We start from the raw sequence: 17,179 nt of genomic DNA, 5'->3' as shown, positions 1-17,179 counted from the left end.
GAATCTGATTCTAAAATGTAAACAACCATACAAAATAGCGACTAAACAATGATGGAGGCGTAATCAATTTTCACACGGAAACATCTTTTGGTGAATTTGGTGGTTAAATCGTCAATAGTGCGCTGTAGCATATCACAGCTTATAAATTATATCTTTCAAACGCAACAAGTTTTTTTTTACTTTTCCCCGCCTATCTCGATGCGTTCGAAATTTCTTGCAAGAAATGTTCAAGAAAAGCATTTTTCTTTGATCACAGAACGCAGTTGAAAAGAAATGTCAATTCAAATGGGCTTCACACAATCAAACGATTAACGTGAATGCATGCTACACAGTTCATTCAAGTTCGATAGTATGTGTATTTGAGAACACCGTGGATTACATACCTAGCTGGTGGTGTAACCTCAGCACTTTTGTCCATCTGGCGGACCTGTAACTAAAGGTCGAAATTTTTTACGTCGACAGAGCAGATATTTGAACAACAAAAACTTAAAAGGTTGAAAAGTCGAAGAGGGAAGGAGAATGGAAAAAATATTTGTTATATAACATATTACGGAAACAATTTCACCTAGCAAAATATTTTCGAAGTTTCGTTTGTTTTGTACTTGTGGAGGGAGGAAGGAGGGAGACCCTTCATCGGTTCACGCTATGTCTAAACCAGCAGAGTATGGAAATCGAATGTACCTCGGGTTGTTTTCCGCTAGAGTTCAGTAATAGGGTTATATTGTCATAATCAGAAGGTTTTAAAATATTCCATCTGTGAAATTTTGATTTTTTATCTCCTTTTAGCTATTTTTTTCATATATAGCCTATGAAAATCAATGAAAATCACGTTTTTCTCTATATTTCAGCAATATGTATGAAAAAAAAATAGAATATTTTGTAATCTTCTGATTATGGGATTATTGACCACTGATTTTTAGCGAGGAAAAATCCAAGGTACATTCGATCTTCGAGTTGTTGTTCATGAAGTGATATATGACCACATTACACAAAAAAAAACATTGGCCAAAGAAAATTAAAAGGGGTGTCTTTTCTGCTCTCTTCTGGCTACTCCATGGTTGGCTTGTATGAGAAATCAATATTTCCGTGCCTTTTCTCTGTGATGATTAAAAAATACTTCGGCTTGTTGAATGTGTTTACAATGTTTATTATTTCATTCATCTTTAGAGATATAGTTAAAAGCACAAATTGCATTAAAATGTAACCTTCATCATAGTCTTTTGTTTTATAGAATAAATAAATAAATAAATAAACGAGTCGGATTGATTGCAATCACCTAAAAAAATCTACCTGAGCATCTTTGCGTGCTGATAGGTAATGCTTTCAAACCTGCGTCTTGCCAAAGTCGTTCATGTTTCTTAAGAATTTAATCTTGTAAATGTTTAATGTATACTATGTTATATTTTTTTCTCGAGAAAGTTTATCAAGTTGCATTAATCTACTACTAACAATCACTTCAGCAAAAATAAAATATTATCAATAATAATAAATGTTGTTCGTTTATGTTAACTGTTTTGTTTGCAATATAAATTGCCAGATCTTAAATTGTCAATCCATGAATTCTAAATACCTAGAAATTGGATGAAAATATAATGTCAGTTTAAATATCATTAATGATTGAAGTATGATTTTTTCTGAATTCTTTAACTTTAATAATTCACTTCCGTATCTAGTATCCCTGGCTAGATCAGCGTGAAACTACAATCCCTTGTTCCTCTTAACTAACCAAACACTGTGTGGTCCCTCCAGCTTGGCTGTGATTTCAAACCTAAACTTAAAATCCTCCTGCTTGAGATTTGTTCGAACTTCGAAATTCTGCAACAACCTGAGCAGCATTATCTTCATCGCATTCATTGCGTATCGGTGCCCGATACAGTTACGGGAACCCCCTGAGAATGGTAAAAATGCGAACGGATGCCTTTGCTGAACTGCTTCCGGTCGGAAGCGCTCCGGATCGTACCTATCTGGATCAGGTCCCCAGAACTCCTTGTGACGATGCAAATTGTACAAATCTATGAAAATGATTTCACCTTTCGGTACGGTAATACCATCCAGAAGGATTTCGCTGGACGTTTGACGTGCTGCAAACGGAGCAGTGGGACAAATACGAAGAGCTTCCTTGATGGCCATTTCCGTGTATTCCAGCTGTTTCAAAGTGTCCAAGTTAATTTCCACATCGGGTGAATAGAACACTTGATCCATTTCGGATTTCACTGTATCCTGAATATGCGGATTCATAGCTAGATAAAGGCAAGTGTAGGATACAGTAAGGGCTGATGTGTCGTTGGCCTGTAATTGAATAAGTATTTTGTTGAAAGAAAACCTGACATTTCACAAAAATACTTACAGCGGAGATTATAGTGAACAACTGGTAAATAAGATCAGTGTTGGAAAACGTTGTACCATCACTTTTTTGAGCAGTCAAGATTTGGTCTAGTGTGTTCATTCGCTTCTTTATGTATTCATCATCGACGGCTGCGTCTTTGGGTAGACTATGAAGTTCAAGTCTCCTTTGTTCGATTATCTGAAGTTTTGTAATATAGTTGTGTGATTGTTTTTAATCCTAATCTACAACATACCTTGTTAGTAAAGTCATAACAAATTTTACGAGCTCGTTCCTCCACTTCATACGCTTTAGAGAATTGATAGAACAGCCAGAGGTTAATATTAACTATGCGAGTTCCAATGGCGTTCATTATTCTGAAACATTCAATAATTTTGATTAAAATCCAATGCTGTTTCACTTCAGAATTTCACCAACATTTCCAAATTGCGAATGTAGTCCTGTTGTCCGGGCATTTCATCGTCCATTCTTCCCATCGTAGTGCTGATGGCGATCTCCAGTGTGCAGGTCAACAAGAACGGGTAAATATCGATTTCGCTGTGTCCGTCGGCCAGCGATTGCAGTTTGGAGACCATTTTCATGGTGCGGGCATCCATGGTTGAGAGAAAACTGGTCAGCATGCTGGTGTTGAATGTGGGACCTAGGAGTTTTCTTGTTTGGAGCCATCGTTCCCCGGCTGGTTTGTTTAAGAACATGGATGTATACAAAGTGGAAAAAATGAAATTAAAATGGAGGTTAAAAAAAGCCAAACCATACGGAGCATATAAAGCCTATGGACGAATGTCAATCTCATATTTTCTGAATTTCATATTTCTTATTTTAATGCAATGTCCGAATACTTCCATCAAGAATTACTGCAGGGATTCCTTGAGTTGTTCCTCTTGAAACCCCTTAAATATTCGTACAGAGAATCCTTCAGCAATACCTACAGAGACTGCTTCAGACAATTTCCCTGGGAGGTCTACAGAAATGTCTCAAACGACACCTCAGAAATACATCTAATGATTCTCTAGAAAAAGACTTCTCCTGAAATTGCTCCTCAAATTTTTCCATGGTAGTCTACAGAATTTCCTCCGGACATCTCTTCGGAAATTCATCCTAAAATCCGGCAACCATTTTTCAAAGATTACTTCTAAAATTTTGCCAGGAATATCTCAACGTATTTTTCTAGGGAGGGATTCCTCAATAAGCTTTAGCCGGATTGCTGCAGAGTTTAGTCCAGGGATTCCTGCAGTGATTCTTCCAGAGGATTCTCTACAGGTTTTAACAACAGTTCCTTCAGGGATTCTTTGTAGAAATTTTATACAGGTTCCTCCTGCGATTCATCGAAAACCCCTACCAGTAATTCTCTAAAACTAAGTCCAGGATTTCCTCCTAAAATCCCATTCTGTGATTTTTTCAGGAGTTTCTCCATATTTTTTTTCAGGGAATACACCAGTGTACTGTAATTTATTTTGTTGATTTCGTCGAATTTGGTTTCATAAGGATTATTCGTTTGATAGTAAAAACGCATAAAAAAACTTTTACAGACAAATGTTTTTATTGCCTGCCGGAAGAGAAAATATGGTACTCTCATGATTTGTAAGGATTATCTGCGCCATTTTGCACCGGAAGCAAGTTTTGGAACCTAAACTACCACTTGAGAAAAGAGTAACTCCTGAATAACTCAGTTATTTAAAAGAAAACAGCATAATGAGATGTTCAGTGTTGGTGCATGGCAAACAACTTTGTAGAAAACACAAAAAATGTTAAAAATCTTGGACAAAATGGAATCTTGATGAAAGTTGTGAATTTTGGGGGTCATGTATTTACATACAACGGCATATATCTCATAAAGTATAAGAGGATTGATCACAAAACTGTTTGCATCTAAAGATGGGCTTTGATATACCAGGAAACTTCTCCGAGCAAACTATGCCGCTAAAATCTACGGTTCGGAAGCTATTCAAAAAGCGCACGAAATCGACAAAATAAAGTGTTATAGATCCTCGAGGGTATCTCGCGGGGATTCCTGTAAGGATTGCTGCAGACATTTCTAGTGAGATTTCTCCAGGGATTTTCTCAGAGATTGTTCCAGGGGTTCTCCCAGAAATTTCTTCAGAGATTCCAGGAATACCTCTAGGTATTCTTTCAGGGACTCCTCTAGAAATATATTCTTTCAGGAATCCCGTCAGAGATTTCCCCACTGATTCCTCCAAATAAACTCCAGGCTCTTGAGATTCCTTCGAGGCTTTTTCCGAGGATAACATTAGAGAGACTGCTCCGGGATTCTTTCATGCATTTATCCAGAAATCCTTCAAGGAACTCTTTCACAGATTTCCTCCAGAAATTCAATAATTTCAAATTTGAGTGGACCATGGTCTTTTTTTAGACCCCTTTTCCCTATAAATAACCACATGGTTTATGAACGACCTCTTGAGATATTTCCATAGTCATCCAGAAACTCCTACAAAATCCCTCTGAATATTCCTCCAAGAATCCTGCAGGAATTTTCAGGATATTTTCATGGAATTCCTTTGAAAACTTTAGCTGAGGCTTGTTCAAGCACTCCTGTAGGAATTGCCAAATATTTCTCAGGGGATTTTTCCAGGTGTTCTCTCAGAAACTTCTCCAAGGATTAAGCCAGAGATTCCTCCGGATATTTTTCAGATATTTCGCTGTTATTTCTTCCAGCATTCTTTCAATACATTTTCTGATTATTCTTTCAGGGATTTATTCAGGAATTACTACAGGGATCCTTCATAGACTCTTTCAGGAATTCCTTCAGAGACACATAAAGGAATTCCTGTAGGTTTTTTTCAGGTCTTTCTTCAAGGATTCCTGCACAGATTTCATCTGGAATGCCTCCATGGGTTTATCTAGGGATTCCTTCAAAGATTCCTTGAAAGATTCCTACTCTTCAGGGGCTTCCATTTTGGGCTCTTCAAGGGACTCCTCCAGCGAATCGTCTAGAGATTCTTCCAGGGTTTTCTTCATGGATTCCTACAGGTATTCTGATAATTCTAATGCATTCGGCCAATTTTTTTTCTGGGAATTCTTGCAAGTATTTGCCACAGATTTATTTTGAAAAGCATCAAAAAAGCTGTGGAACTTCTGAGGGATTCCTGTTGAAAACCCTGCATAGTCTTTTGGGAGAATTACTGGATAAACTTTTGTTGATTTCTGTAAAAAAAATCATAGTTGATTTCTTAACGAATTTTCACATGGTATCCTAGAAGGAATCTTGTTTGAATTATTAATTGAGGATTCCCATGGTAAGCTTTTTTTACCGCAGGAAACTTATGTGAACAATTATAGGAAGAATAAGAAATTTCTCTAAATGAATCCTTTACTGGATCTATGAAAATACAGCAGGACTTCATGGAAGAATTCTTGGAAGTGATTTCTAGCAATCTAGTGAGATTTCTTTGATGACGTGAAGAAATCTTTAAAAGAATTTATAACGAAGTTTATGTGGGAACCGCTGGTGAAATTAAAGAATTGTAGTTGATTTTTAATGAACCTCTAATTACCATAATCCGAGATAATATTGATCATTTTTGTGTTGATATATAATAAAAATTTCATTTGAAACGCAGTTGTGACAAATTTTATACTTAAAAAGAAGTACTGACACCCATGTTTATATTGTATTTTATTTGGAGCATATTTGTAAAAATGTTTCATGCAAATTTTTCGTTAAGCTGATATGAGGTAATATTGATCACTCATGTAAACCCAGACAACCAGAATGTATGTATGGCGAAATCACCCTTTGCTTTAAAATTGGAGGTGATATGCGTGCTAAAATAAGCATCAAATTTAATCGATTGTTCACCACCAGCTAGTGACCAAACGATTAAGTTTTCAGCTTAAACGGATGTTTGGTTCTCCAGATTTCTGCTCCTGAAAATTTGAGGTTTGGCTTCGCTTCATCTTCACGTTAACATATTCTAAGCAAAATTTTTATTCTGTTGCACGTGGAATTTCTCCATTCATGAATAAGCGGTACGATTGACGGAACTGACATTTGGTCGAATTTACTCTTCTTTAAACGGGCAATAGGTTGTTCCTTTTTTATACTGTTAAAACAATTATTGGTAGTAAATATGCCAAAGGTCAGTAAGCTAAAGGGATTTCAATAATCATAAGACTGTTTTTATGGTGTATTCATGAGCAGTTCCAAAGCAAATTCCTTTTAGGTTTTTATCTACAAATTTATTGAGAACCCTGAGTAATTAATAGAAAACTTTCTTCGAAGTTTACAATAGATTCTTGGTAACATTCTAGCCAAAACCTTTTTAGGATTCTTGTTGGATTTCTGATGATGTTCGAAACAAAAATCTGGTGGATTCCTTGTTAGTTTCCTTCTCAGCTTTCTGCTGAGTTTTAACTAGTTGCACAGTGCATTCCAGGCGTATTCATGAAGATCTGCATAACAGATTTTCCAAGAATCGTGGGAAACATCTGTTTAGAAAGATCCTGCTTAAGACTGCATCAGTGAAGAGGAGCCAAATCAGTTTGTATGTAGTTTATCTTAGATTTGAATACTTTTCAGAATTTTCATTATGCTTAACCCGTGGCACATCATGTTTTGTTCAAGTAACGGAAAATTTTCAAAAAAGGTTTTCGGCGAAACCAATTCCTTGTGCTCTGGAGTAGCCAGATCTGTTGATAGCGAGGTCATTCTTCATTTTTTGGCTTATTTTTTCCTTCAAATAACGGTAATGTCATAAAATTGGCCTTTCGTGATGTACGTGGTGCTCAGGAGTATTAACACAGGGTTTATTCCTCATTCATTGACATGTTCTGTTGAAATCATGTAGATTTAAACGTTGCACAATAGGTTTTTGTCCCCTAAGAGGCCTTGGCGGAACCAGTACCAGGTGCTTAGGAGTGACCTAATTAGTTTATACCTAGTTCATACTTCATGAGTTTACATGTTCTTTTGAATTCTCGAAGATTGACACGTCACACGGTTTGTTATGGATATAAAACAGAAATATCTCCAAGAAGGCCCTGGTGGAACCTGTGCTTGGAGCTATGGAGTGGCCACATCACATGTTAATAAGTTGATTCTTCTTTTATTGACATGTTTTTTTACTATTCAGAAAAATTGAAACAAAAGCAGAAAAATCCCCGAAGAGCCCTCATGGAACTTGTGCCAGAAGCTCTGGAGTGGCCAAATCTTTTATTTTCGTGTTATTTTTCATTTATTGACAAGTTATTTAAAATTCAGATGTCGCATGGTATGTTTTTGGACATAAAATGGAAATATTCCCCACGGAGCCTTCGTGAAACCTGTGCCTTGAGGTCTGGAGTGGCCATATCTGTTCGTACCGAGCTTTTTCTTCTTTTATTGACAAGTTCTCTCGATTTCACGAAGATTGATACGTCGCACGATTTGTTTCCGACGAAAAACGGATATGTCCTCAAGGAGGCCCTGGCGGAACTTGTGTCGGGTGCTGTGGAGTGGCCACATCTATGCATATTTAGTTTATTCTTCCTTCATTGACATGTTCTTCCGAATTCAAGAAGATTGAGACGTCGCACGGTATGTTTTGGACATGAAACGGAAATGTCTCCAAACTGGCCCTGGCGGAACCGTCTACGATGTTCCGGAACGGTTCACTTATTCAAATTATGCTGAAATGATGACATTCGACTATTATCTCACGTTTTACATAAAAACTTTAGTGCTTAGTTTTAGTGTAGCTGAAATAAATAAAAAAAATAATCACATTTCCCGAACTTGGCACTCTCGTGACCCGGAATATCTCCGGCATGGTTCCGAATATAGAATTGTCCATTTATGACAAATAACTCAGCGTAACAAAAATGACCTTTTTGTGTGTCTCAAGGATCAAATTATGTGTCTCTAGTAGATTTTGGGTCACTTAATTTGATACCATTCTCAGAAATGCTCCAGCACGTCACAATTTTTAGCTACACGTCGTCAAAGTTGTATAAAACACTGGTTTTATTGATGTTTACATGAAATTTAAGGTATGATTTATCAAACTTTTTTGTGATATAATCTACCAAACATACTAAATAGGACTTGAACTTTCAATTTAGGTACAATTTAGTTGAAATTCCACAATAAAATTTAGTTTCAACCGATTTTTCCAACAAACTTGCAGTCTTTATAAAAAATTGTTCGTTTCTCTTATATGGCAAAATATAAAACTTGTCTGAACCACCAAAAAATAACATTTTACCATCAAAAGTATTATGAACTTTGTTGATAATTATTGTTTAAAACATGAAGTTTGAATTCTGTGACAAATTCAGCAAATAAATTGCCGCACAAGCTGGCAAACTTGCATGCAAGAGTTGGTTGCAAGAGTCAAATTTTGCATTTTCAATAGTCAATATCTCAAAAACTAGACGTGCCATGATATTTCTGAAAACGGCATTGTACTCAGCAATCCTTAATTCATTAAATAGCGGTATTTTGGTGCTTGAGACAAAAACGTGTTCCGCAGTGTTATTTGTGTCCAATTATGATAAAGTCCAATGTAAATTTGGATATTTTTAAGAGTGATCTCTAAAGGGACTATTTTCATATGTAGCAGGTTCCCGGTTGCCACAGTGACCAAATCCGGATCTCCGGGAGGGTTTCTGAAACTAGACATGGGTGCCCTTCATTTAAGCCTAACAGAACTAAATTCGGTCGACACACTGATTTTTGCGAGCTGTTTGAATTTTCGGGTCGAAAACAACCCTTAGTCACAATTTGTAACTTTTTGTTAGGGACTAAGGAAGGTTAAGGGACTCCACTAGGAATTTTTTCAGAGATTATTTCAGGGATTCCGTCAAAGATTTATCCAGGGATTCCTCCCAAAATGTCTCAAGGCTCCATTAGAGATTCTTTCGAGGATTTCTCCAAGGATTCCACTAGATATTCCTACTGGGCACGTAAGAGAGACTGCTTCTCGATTCTTTCACGAATTCATCCCTCAAGGAATTCTATACTCATTTTACAAAGGAGTCCTCCAGAAATGTATCTAGGGAAGTGTCCATAAACCACGCGGTCATGTTTTGGATTTCTAGAACCCAGTCCCCCTCGTGGTCGTTTGAACACATCATTTTTTTAAATTTGCGTGGACAGTGGTCTTTTGCTAGACCCCTTTCCTATATATGACCACGTGTATTATGGAAGACTCCTAGGGATATCAACAAAGCAATCCAGAAATTCCTACAAAATTTCCTTAGAATATTCCTCGAGGAATCGTGCAGAATTTTTTACTGGGATCCCTTCAGGGGTTTTTCATGCAATTCTTTCAAAAAAAATTCCTGACGCTTGTTCATGAATTCCTCTTGAGATTACTAAAGTGGTTACTTTGGAACTCCAGAGATTTAGCGGGGGATATTTTTAAGTGTTCCTTCAGTAACTCTTACAAGGATTTGGGCAAAGATTGCTCAGGAGTATTTTTTTCAGATATTCTGCAGTTATTCATCCCAGTATTCTCCCAAGATTTTTTTTCTAGCTATCCTTTCAGTGATTTCTTCAGGAATTACTTCATAGATATCTTCAGGGATTCTTGCTGAGATATTTAAAGGATTGCTTCAGGGATTCTTGCAGAGATTCCTTCTGGGATGTCTTCAGGGATTTCTTTCGATATACATACAAGGATTCCTCAAGGGATTTATCTAGGCAATCCTTCAAAGATTTCATCAGAGATAAGGGATTCCTTCATAGATTCCTCCAAGACTTCCACCATTCTCCAATGGATCTTTCATGGGATTTCTACAGAAATTCATACAAAGATACCTCCAGATTTTCTTTCATGGATTCATGTAGGTCTTATTCCAGGAATTCTTCGAAGGGATTCCTTTTATTACCTTTCCCGGGATTTTTCCAAGTATTTGTCACTGATGCAACGCATTAAGAACACTGTGGAATCTTTAAAGGGCTCTTCTAGAAATCACTGAAGTACTTCCTGTGGAATTCCCTGAAAGATTTTCTGTATGGATTCTTGGGGAAATTACTTGATGAGCTTTTGGTGGATTTCTTTTAAAAAATCTTCGGACATTTCTTAAAGAATTGTCACGTGGAATCCTAGAAGAAACCAAAGATCTGTTTGAAAAATTTATGAGGTGAAGTATGTTCACCATTACCGAATTGTCTGCAGGAAACTTGTTTGAATTTTAAAATGTATTGAAAATTATTGGAGGAACTTTTGGAAAACACTGGAAATAATCATTGGCGAGGAATAATTAAAGAAAAATGAAAAAATATCTCTGATACGTGGCCGAATTTATGAAATTACAATAGAATTCCATGGAAATATTCTAGCAACCTTGTATTAGTTCTTGAAGAAATATTGGCAATATTTTTCATCGAGGATTTTGTTGGAGCTCTCGGTAAAATTGTAGTAAAAACTCTTCTACTTCCTACTTCAAAATTCTTCGAAAAAATCTGAAGGATTTCCTAGAGTAATCTCTGAAGAAACTATTGATCCTTTTACGATCCGTGCCTTCAATTTTTCGTAGGACCCATTAGTGAAAGCTAGCTAGCTAGGATTTAAAACTTTAACTAAACGTGGCAAAAAAGGGAAGAAAGGATGGTTTTTCTGGAATGTGCGCTCTCTGCCTAGGGTGAAATGGGTAATGTTTATAATTGCATCGAAATAAGCAATCAGTTCGATGCTCTACAAAAATTTTCCGAATACCAGATCGAAGCAGCTTCTAGCCAAGGTTCTTTGATTCAAGTGTAGAAACGAAGAGTGTCACCAATCGTGTTCAGTTGTTCCGAATTTGGAGGATTTAGGCAGAAAATCTTGAACTCCAACAGAGGAATCAAGGTTTCCTTCCAAATCGAAAAGATTGGAGACTGTCGCGTTTTGCCGGAAACTCTTTAATATCGCAAACCCCTTCTCAAACATCTTGCGAGTACCCTGAAGAGATCGAAAAAGGAATAAATAATTGACTTGGATATTTGCCAGTCCAAGTAATCATAATGAAAAATAGAACACAATCTAGTATTCTTCGAAAAGGGTTTTCTCAAGAATATTATTTAGTTCACTTTAACAAAAGTGATCTACTATTGAAGCTTTAGAAAAAGCAAGACTTATGATCGACGTCCGCGTGACATGAGAACCATCTCAGAAACCTGGAGGTGATTTTCAGAACCCTACTCAGTGCCGTTAATGCTAAAAGTGGGGTCATGGTACAAAACATTGCCGCATGGATACTAAATGCTGGATTTGCGGAGGTTGTTCTCACGCTAAGGACGTCCGTTCAGTGAACAATGGTACCAAAAAATGTATATGTGCAAATTGCGGAGGCAACCTTAAGTCTAACTTTTGGGATAGCCATGTTCAAAACCACCATAATGGCTGAATCAGGAATGTGTAAAAAAATACTTATAACATTGTTATTGGATTAAGTTTCTCTAATGGATCCAAATAGATTTTACAGAAATGAAATTCCCTGATATTTCTAGGTTTTCCAGGGTAAAAAAATAATTCCAGAAATTCTCCGAAATACATAAATAATTGACGAATAGCTAATTTTAGATGACTATAAATTGATTTTTACAGATAGGTATCTTTGAAAAAAATTATCTAACAAGTCTGTTTCCCTCCAATGAAAAACTGTCTGTTTTGTTCTAAACGTGTAAACAACATAGGAAAACTAATCAAAAATACTGGTGATTTTTATTTAATTTCCACGATAAACAAGAATGTTTATTAGATGTTCTGAAAGTGCAAAAGCCAGATGTAAAAAACAGTCTGTTCAAACTTTAGAAAAAAATACCCATTCCCCTAAAATGTAACTTAGATTTTAGAACATCAGCAACATATCGAAAGTATTTCTTGGAGAGCATTTGGTATATTCATACAGGGATGTCTCCGAGGTAATGTCCAGGATTTTTTTCAGATTGTTTTGGAGAAATTTTTTAAAAACATCCGCGACGAATTTCGAAAGAAAATCCTAGAGTAACTTTAGATAAAATTTGTGTGTGTTCTAAGTATGCCTTGATATACTTCTACAAGGATCTCTGAAACAACTCCTTCATTTTTGATAATAAAATTTCGTAAAATTTTCTTGATAAATTGCTAAGATAACTAAAAAATAAATAACAATCTATAAATTTCGACAGAATCCATGAAAAAACTATCTATGAATGATCGGAGCAACAACTGTAATAATTGCTTAAATATTAACTGGTGTGAAGAATACATGGAGTTGGAAATATTTTTATTTATTTAAGTTAGAGAAGTGCTTGAAACGAAATAATAATATAATATAATGATTTTGTATAAGAAGGAATTCTTGGAAAAGTTCCAAGTAGATTTTATCGAACAATGCTTGAAAGATTTTTGGAGCGACTCTAGAGTAATCAAGGATGAATTTTAACAAAAATCCTTATGAAAATGCCTAGAGTATGTGAAAAAATAAATGAAGTATTAATTATAGTGGGATTTCTTGATAAAATGGCGAAATGATGTTTTAAAAAATTCTGCAATAAACCTTTGTGAAAGAGCTCTTGTAAGATCTGTGGTAAATCTTCTAGAAGTAACAATTGAAGAAATCGGTAAAAGAATCAGTGCAAAAACTTCTGAAGTAAAACCTGAGATAATCGCTAGGATTTGTTTTTTCAAGACTGCAGGTTTTTTTATATCTGAAATAAACCTTTGTGGAAGCGTTAAAGTGCGCTAAGATTTTCTAGAACAAATTAAGAAATTCTATGAAACATCCATTGAAAAATTGTTGGTAGCATTTCTGGAGTACTCTGGAGAAATAACTAGAATTGCTGAAGCATTCCTTGGGAAGTGAAAAAAAATTCTTTTGAACTTGTCGCGTAATAGTCTCTGAAAGCTTCTCTTGAGTCTAGAAATTCGCACCAGGAGTCACTGCAAGCAGATTGATTACTTAAATAATTAAATTAATAGAGACTTAAAATAGTGATCAACTCTGAGAAATATACTATTTTTGTACTTCTTGTAGTTTTTGTTCTCTTCCTACAAAGTTTGTTATTATTGTATGAAAGGAAAACAAAATTTGGAATATTTCCAACAATCTTTCATAAGCTCACGAACGACACTCAACTGGAACTGTACTTGTCTTTACCAACATGGCTAGCATAAATATTGCTTCCTTGTCTAAACATGTTTTATGTTGAATAAATAACAATCGTTCAAAGGACTAAACATGTCAATTAGTGTTTGATAGCGGCGCAGCCCAAAATGTTTTGATTGAAAAGATTTTGTGATACAAAAACAAGATATTCAACCATATACTACTGCTTCAAAATTGTTTCCCTGAGTGTTGCCGAAATTCCAGGTTGAATTAAGTTCCCTGATAATTCCATTTTTTGTCAGCTAGTAGACACCTGATCGCCCTTCTTGTTTTATCCTCTTCTAGAAACCCTTCTACGATTGATTTGGTATTAATTGACTCTAGTCAGCTTTGTAACCAACTGACGCGGAATTTGATTCTAATCATGTTCCTGTTACATTTGAAATACCAATGAAGTGATTCTCAATCCTATCAGCTTTCTACTTATCAGCTCAACTCTTATTTATTTTCGAGCTGGCTGGAATACGTATGAAAAATATCGATATTATTCTTGCTGTTAACATTTATTTGCAAACAAAACTTGAAATTGACAATGCTTTCCAAACTTTAACTAATTCCATTGTCCAAGCAATGTGAAGTAAAATTTGAATCCGTGATTACAGACGATGATCTTAAACTCTTGACCCGTCTTAAAATCGTTAGGAGAAGGTAATTTTGACGCACACGCAATCCTACAATTTAAATGATGTGGCAAGATCTGTAAAATTAAGAAAATTATAATAAAGAAACACAAAATAATATTTCTCAATTAGACCCTAGTTCTAAGCTCTTTTTGAAATTATCAAACATTTCGAAAAAAAAACTCCGAAGCAAATTCTAGCCTTGAAAGAGGAAAAGATATAATTTCTAACTAACTGCGAAAAATCTCAGAAACTTGCTATGTAGTTTGAAAGCGCGCACAATTTTAATTTTGGACTCGCTAATCCAACTGAAAATAAAGTTACAAAAGTTTATGAAAATTCCTGCGACTGATTTAGAAAAAGTGAGAACTATCATTTAAAACTTGAACAATCTGAAAAGCCCTGGCGGTGATGGAATTTTCTATATCCTCATCAAGAAACTTCCAGGGAGTATCTTTTCATTCTTGGTTGGTATATTTAACAAATGTTTTCAGTTGGCATATTTTCTTGGCAAATGGATAAATGCCAAATGTTGTATCAATTTCAAAATCAGACAAAAATCCTGCATCTTTCGTCCAATCAGCTTGCTTTCCTTCATCAGTAACCTTTTTCAGTTCGGATTCCTACATGGACACTCGACAACTCATCATTTTTTTCGTGTAACGAATTTGATACGTTCCAACAAATCTAATGGCTGCTGTACTGGTCTTGCTCTTCTTGACATAGAAAAAGCATTCAACAGTGTTTTGCATGAAGGCTCGACTGTAAAATTAAAAAAAAAAACTTGTTATTTTCCAACATACATTGTCAAATCGTACACATCAGGTTAATTATCAGAACTCCAGGTTTGAAAGACTTCCTGTAAGAGCTGGTGCTCCTCAAGGCAGCATTATGGGACCAATATTATACAATATTTCACATCTGATTTATCTGAGTTACCTCAAGGATGTCAAAAATCTTTGTTTGCTGATAACACACGCATCTCCGCCAAAGGACGAAGCCTGCGTGTTATCTGTAGTAGATTACAAAAAAGTTTGGATATTTTATGTTCGTACTTGCAAAAATGGAAGCTTACTAATGCTTTCAAAACTCAACCAATAATATTCTCCACAATCGAATTTTCAGCCAGCCATGTTGTATGTTGTACCAATATGAACTAGCTTTTGTAATTCCTTGAAGAAGCTCTGTAGATTATTCAAAATAAAATTTTGAAAATGATTCTCAAGCTTCCTTCCTGGTATAGTACTAATGAGTTACATAGAATATCCAATGTTAAAACATTGGAGCAAATGTCAAATATCAAATAAATAATATTTTTAGACAAAAATCGTTGCAATCTTCTATTGCCACGATTAATGTGTTATATATTTAGGTTAAGTTTGATTGAGGAAATTGAAAACTTGATGAAATCCTTTCATCTGTAAAAAATCTGAACTGCTACGGCAAATGAAATGTAGTATGTTGTTAACCAAATGTTAATAAATGCTTAATTTTGTTTCACCAAATTAGGATGATAGTGTTGTCTAACATACAACACAAAATATAATAAATGAATGTATTTTTAGGAATTATACTAATAATAAAAAAAAACCTTTTGACTATATGCTTTCGAAACAACTTCACTTTGAGTTTGTTTATAGTATTGTATCATACTCGAGGATCTATCAGTCTTTTACACATTCTTCACACACATTAATCACTCCCATTTCACTCACATCTTTCGGTAATCAGCCCGTTGCCCAGTCTCAAGAACTCGTACAGAAACGGCTTATCGTACAGATCGTTTCGGGTAAGCACTTGCTGCATCAAGTCCGGATGGCTGATGGTGATCAGCGGTTTGGGTCCCAGCATGAGCTTTCCCATGCGTTCCACCGATCCCAGAAGTTTCACGACAACGTCGAACGCCTGGTGGGTATTTTTACCCAAGAAAAGTGGAATATGCCCCACCAGCGGGTACACCGGTTGCAACGGGGGAATTTTGTCTGCATAGCCGTTCGAAAGCAGAAGCTTGATGTACTGGAACAGCAACAGGACTCCCACAACAGCAAGAAGCACCAGCAGCATGGTTCACCTTCGCGCGATTTTTCTACGGAACTGTTTTCACACCACTTCTGACTGTTGACCTTACGCGGGTTTGCCGAGAACTGTTTTGGGTTCTGGATGAAAAACACGGTTTTATTCCGGCTGTTGTAGTTTTTGTCCATAGTTTTTTGTGTAGTTGCTTTAAATATGTTCTAGAGCAGTGGTGCTCAATGATTTTTGCAAGCGGTTCCATTCCTTCATCAAAGACATTGAATAAAAATTGGAAATTATGGTAAATTAAGAGCATATTATGCATTTTTAGTAAGTGAATTTTCAAAGTTTGTGCCCTTTATCAGTTTGAATGAAAAACCATAGCCAAATGCAAAAGCGAAATATAAAGCAATATGTGACAAACTTTTTGTTGTGGTGAAAAAATACGGTGCCAGTACCAAAGGTTGTAATGTAGGGTTTCGTTCTACTTCGTCGTAAGAGTTATTATTCGTCGTATCACACTTAAAATGTGCCACTACGTCGGATATTCCAACTAACCTGCAACATTGATTCATTTTCCAAGTGTAAATTTGTGAATGCTGTTATAGTTCGTACACGTGTACACCAAAAATACAAGAAAACTACTGTTTTTCGATAAATAACTTCAGTTCAATTATCCACCGAAATCGCATGGACAAACACAATTCGAGAGAAATGCTAAGCAATCGACACCAGTCAAACCACTTAATGATACAAGTTTTCACAGATCAAAGCTTGATACGATGGATACAAGCACATCACCCTGCTCTTTTATTATCAATTGAAGCACGGTGTCTTTGTGGATCAAATTTATTGCAAAAAAATTGGTAAGTCTGAAATTTCAAACTTAAAACAATTAAACTTTTCTTAAATTTGCGACCAAAATCAAAAAAATCGGTCGGGGGATCCAGAACATTTTTTTTTATTTTGTGTAAAGTATTTATGGATATGTGTTGTTGGAACGAGGGAAATTGGGTTGAACGTATGGAGATACGAGACAAACTGCAAGAATACCTTGGCATGGAAATTAAAGTTGTTTTTGGTCAAAAGAGCTGTAATAAGCATAAATGACATATGATATACGCATAATCGC

The 17,179-nt window shown here is 35.7% G+C and overlaps 1 protein-coding gene across 1 annotated transcript; it reads right to left on the bottom strand.

Moving 5' to 3' along the window:
• Positions 1 to 1,126: 1,126 nt before the first annotated feature.
• Positions 1,127 to 16,204, bottom strand: LOC5567554 (cytochrome P450 4V2). Its single transcript, XM_021853602.1, has 5 exons — positions 15,750 to 16,204; positions 2,762 to 3,020; positions 2,580 to 2,700; positions 2,348 to 2,524; positions 1,127 to 2,289 (listed from the first exon to the last, which is right to left on the bottom strand). Exons 1-5 carry the CDS (start codon positions 16,096 to 16,098, stop codon positions 1,699 to 1,701), a joined length of 1,497 nt encoding a protein of 498 aa, XP_021709294.1. The 5' UTR covers positions 16,099 to 16,204; the 3' UTR covers positions 1,127 to 1,698.
• Between the last annotated feature and the right edge of the window lie 975 nt (positions 16,205 to 17,179).

This window comes from Aedes aegypti, chromosome 3, assembly GCF_002204515.2.
Source record: "Aedes aegypti strain LVP_AGWG chromosome 3, AaegL5.0 Primary Assembly, whole genome shotgun sequence".
NCBI lineage: Eukaryota > Metazoa > Arthropoda > Insecta > Diptera > Culicidae > Aedes > Aedes aegypti.
Note: the sequence above shows the minus strand (reverse complement) of the source record. Positions and strands in the feature narration are given on the sequence as shown.

Bases quoted from the DNA above. Each gene is read 5' to 3' on its own strand.
- LOC5567554 (XM_021853602.1), bottom strand. From the start codon at position 16,098: ATGCTGCTGGTGCTTCTTGCTGTTGTGGGAGTCCTGTTGCTGTTCCAG. The intron at 2,701-2,761 runs GTTGGTGAAATT...TGAATGTTTCAG, and splicing joins TACATTCGCAATTTGGAAAT to AATAATGAACGCCATTGGAA. The intron at 2,525-2,579 runs GTATGTTGTAGA...ACAAAACTTCAG, and splicing joins GTTATGACTTTACTAACAAG to ATAATCGAACAAAGGAGACT.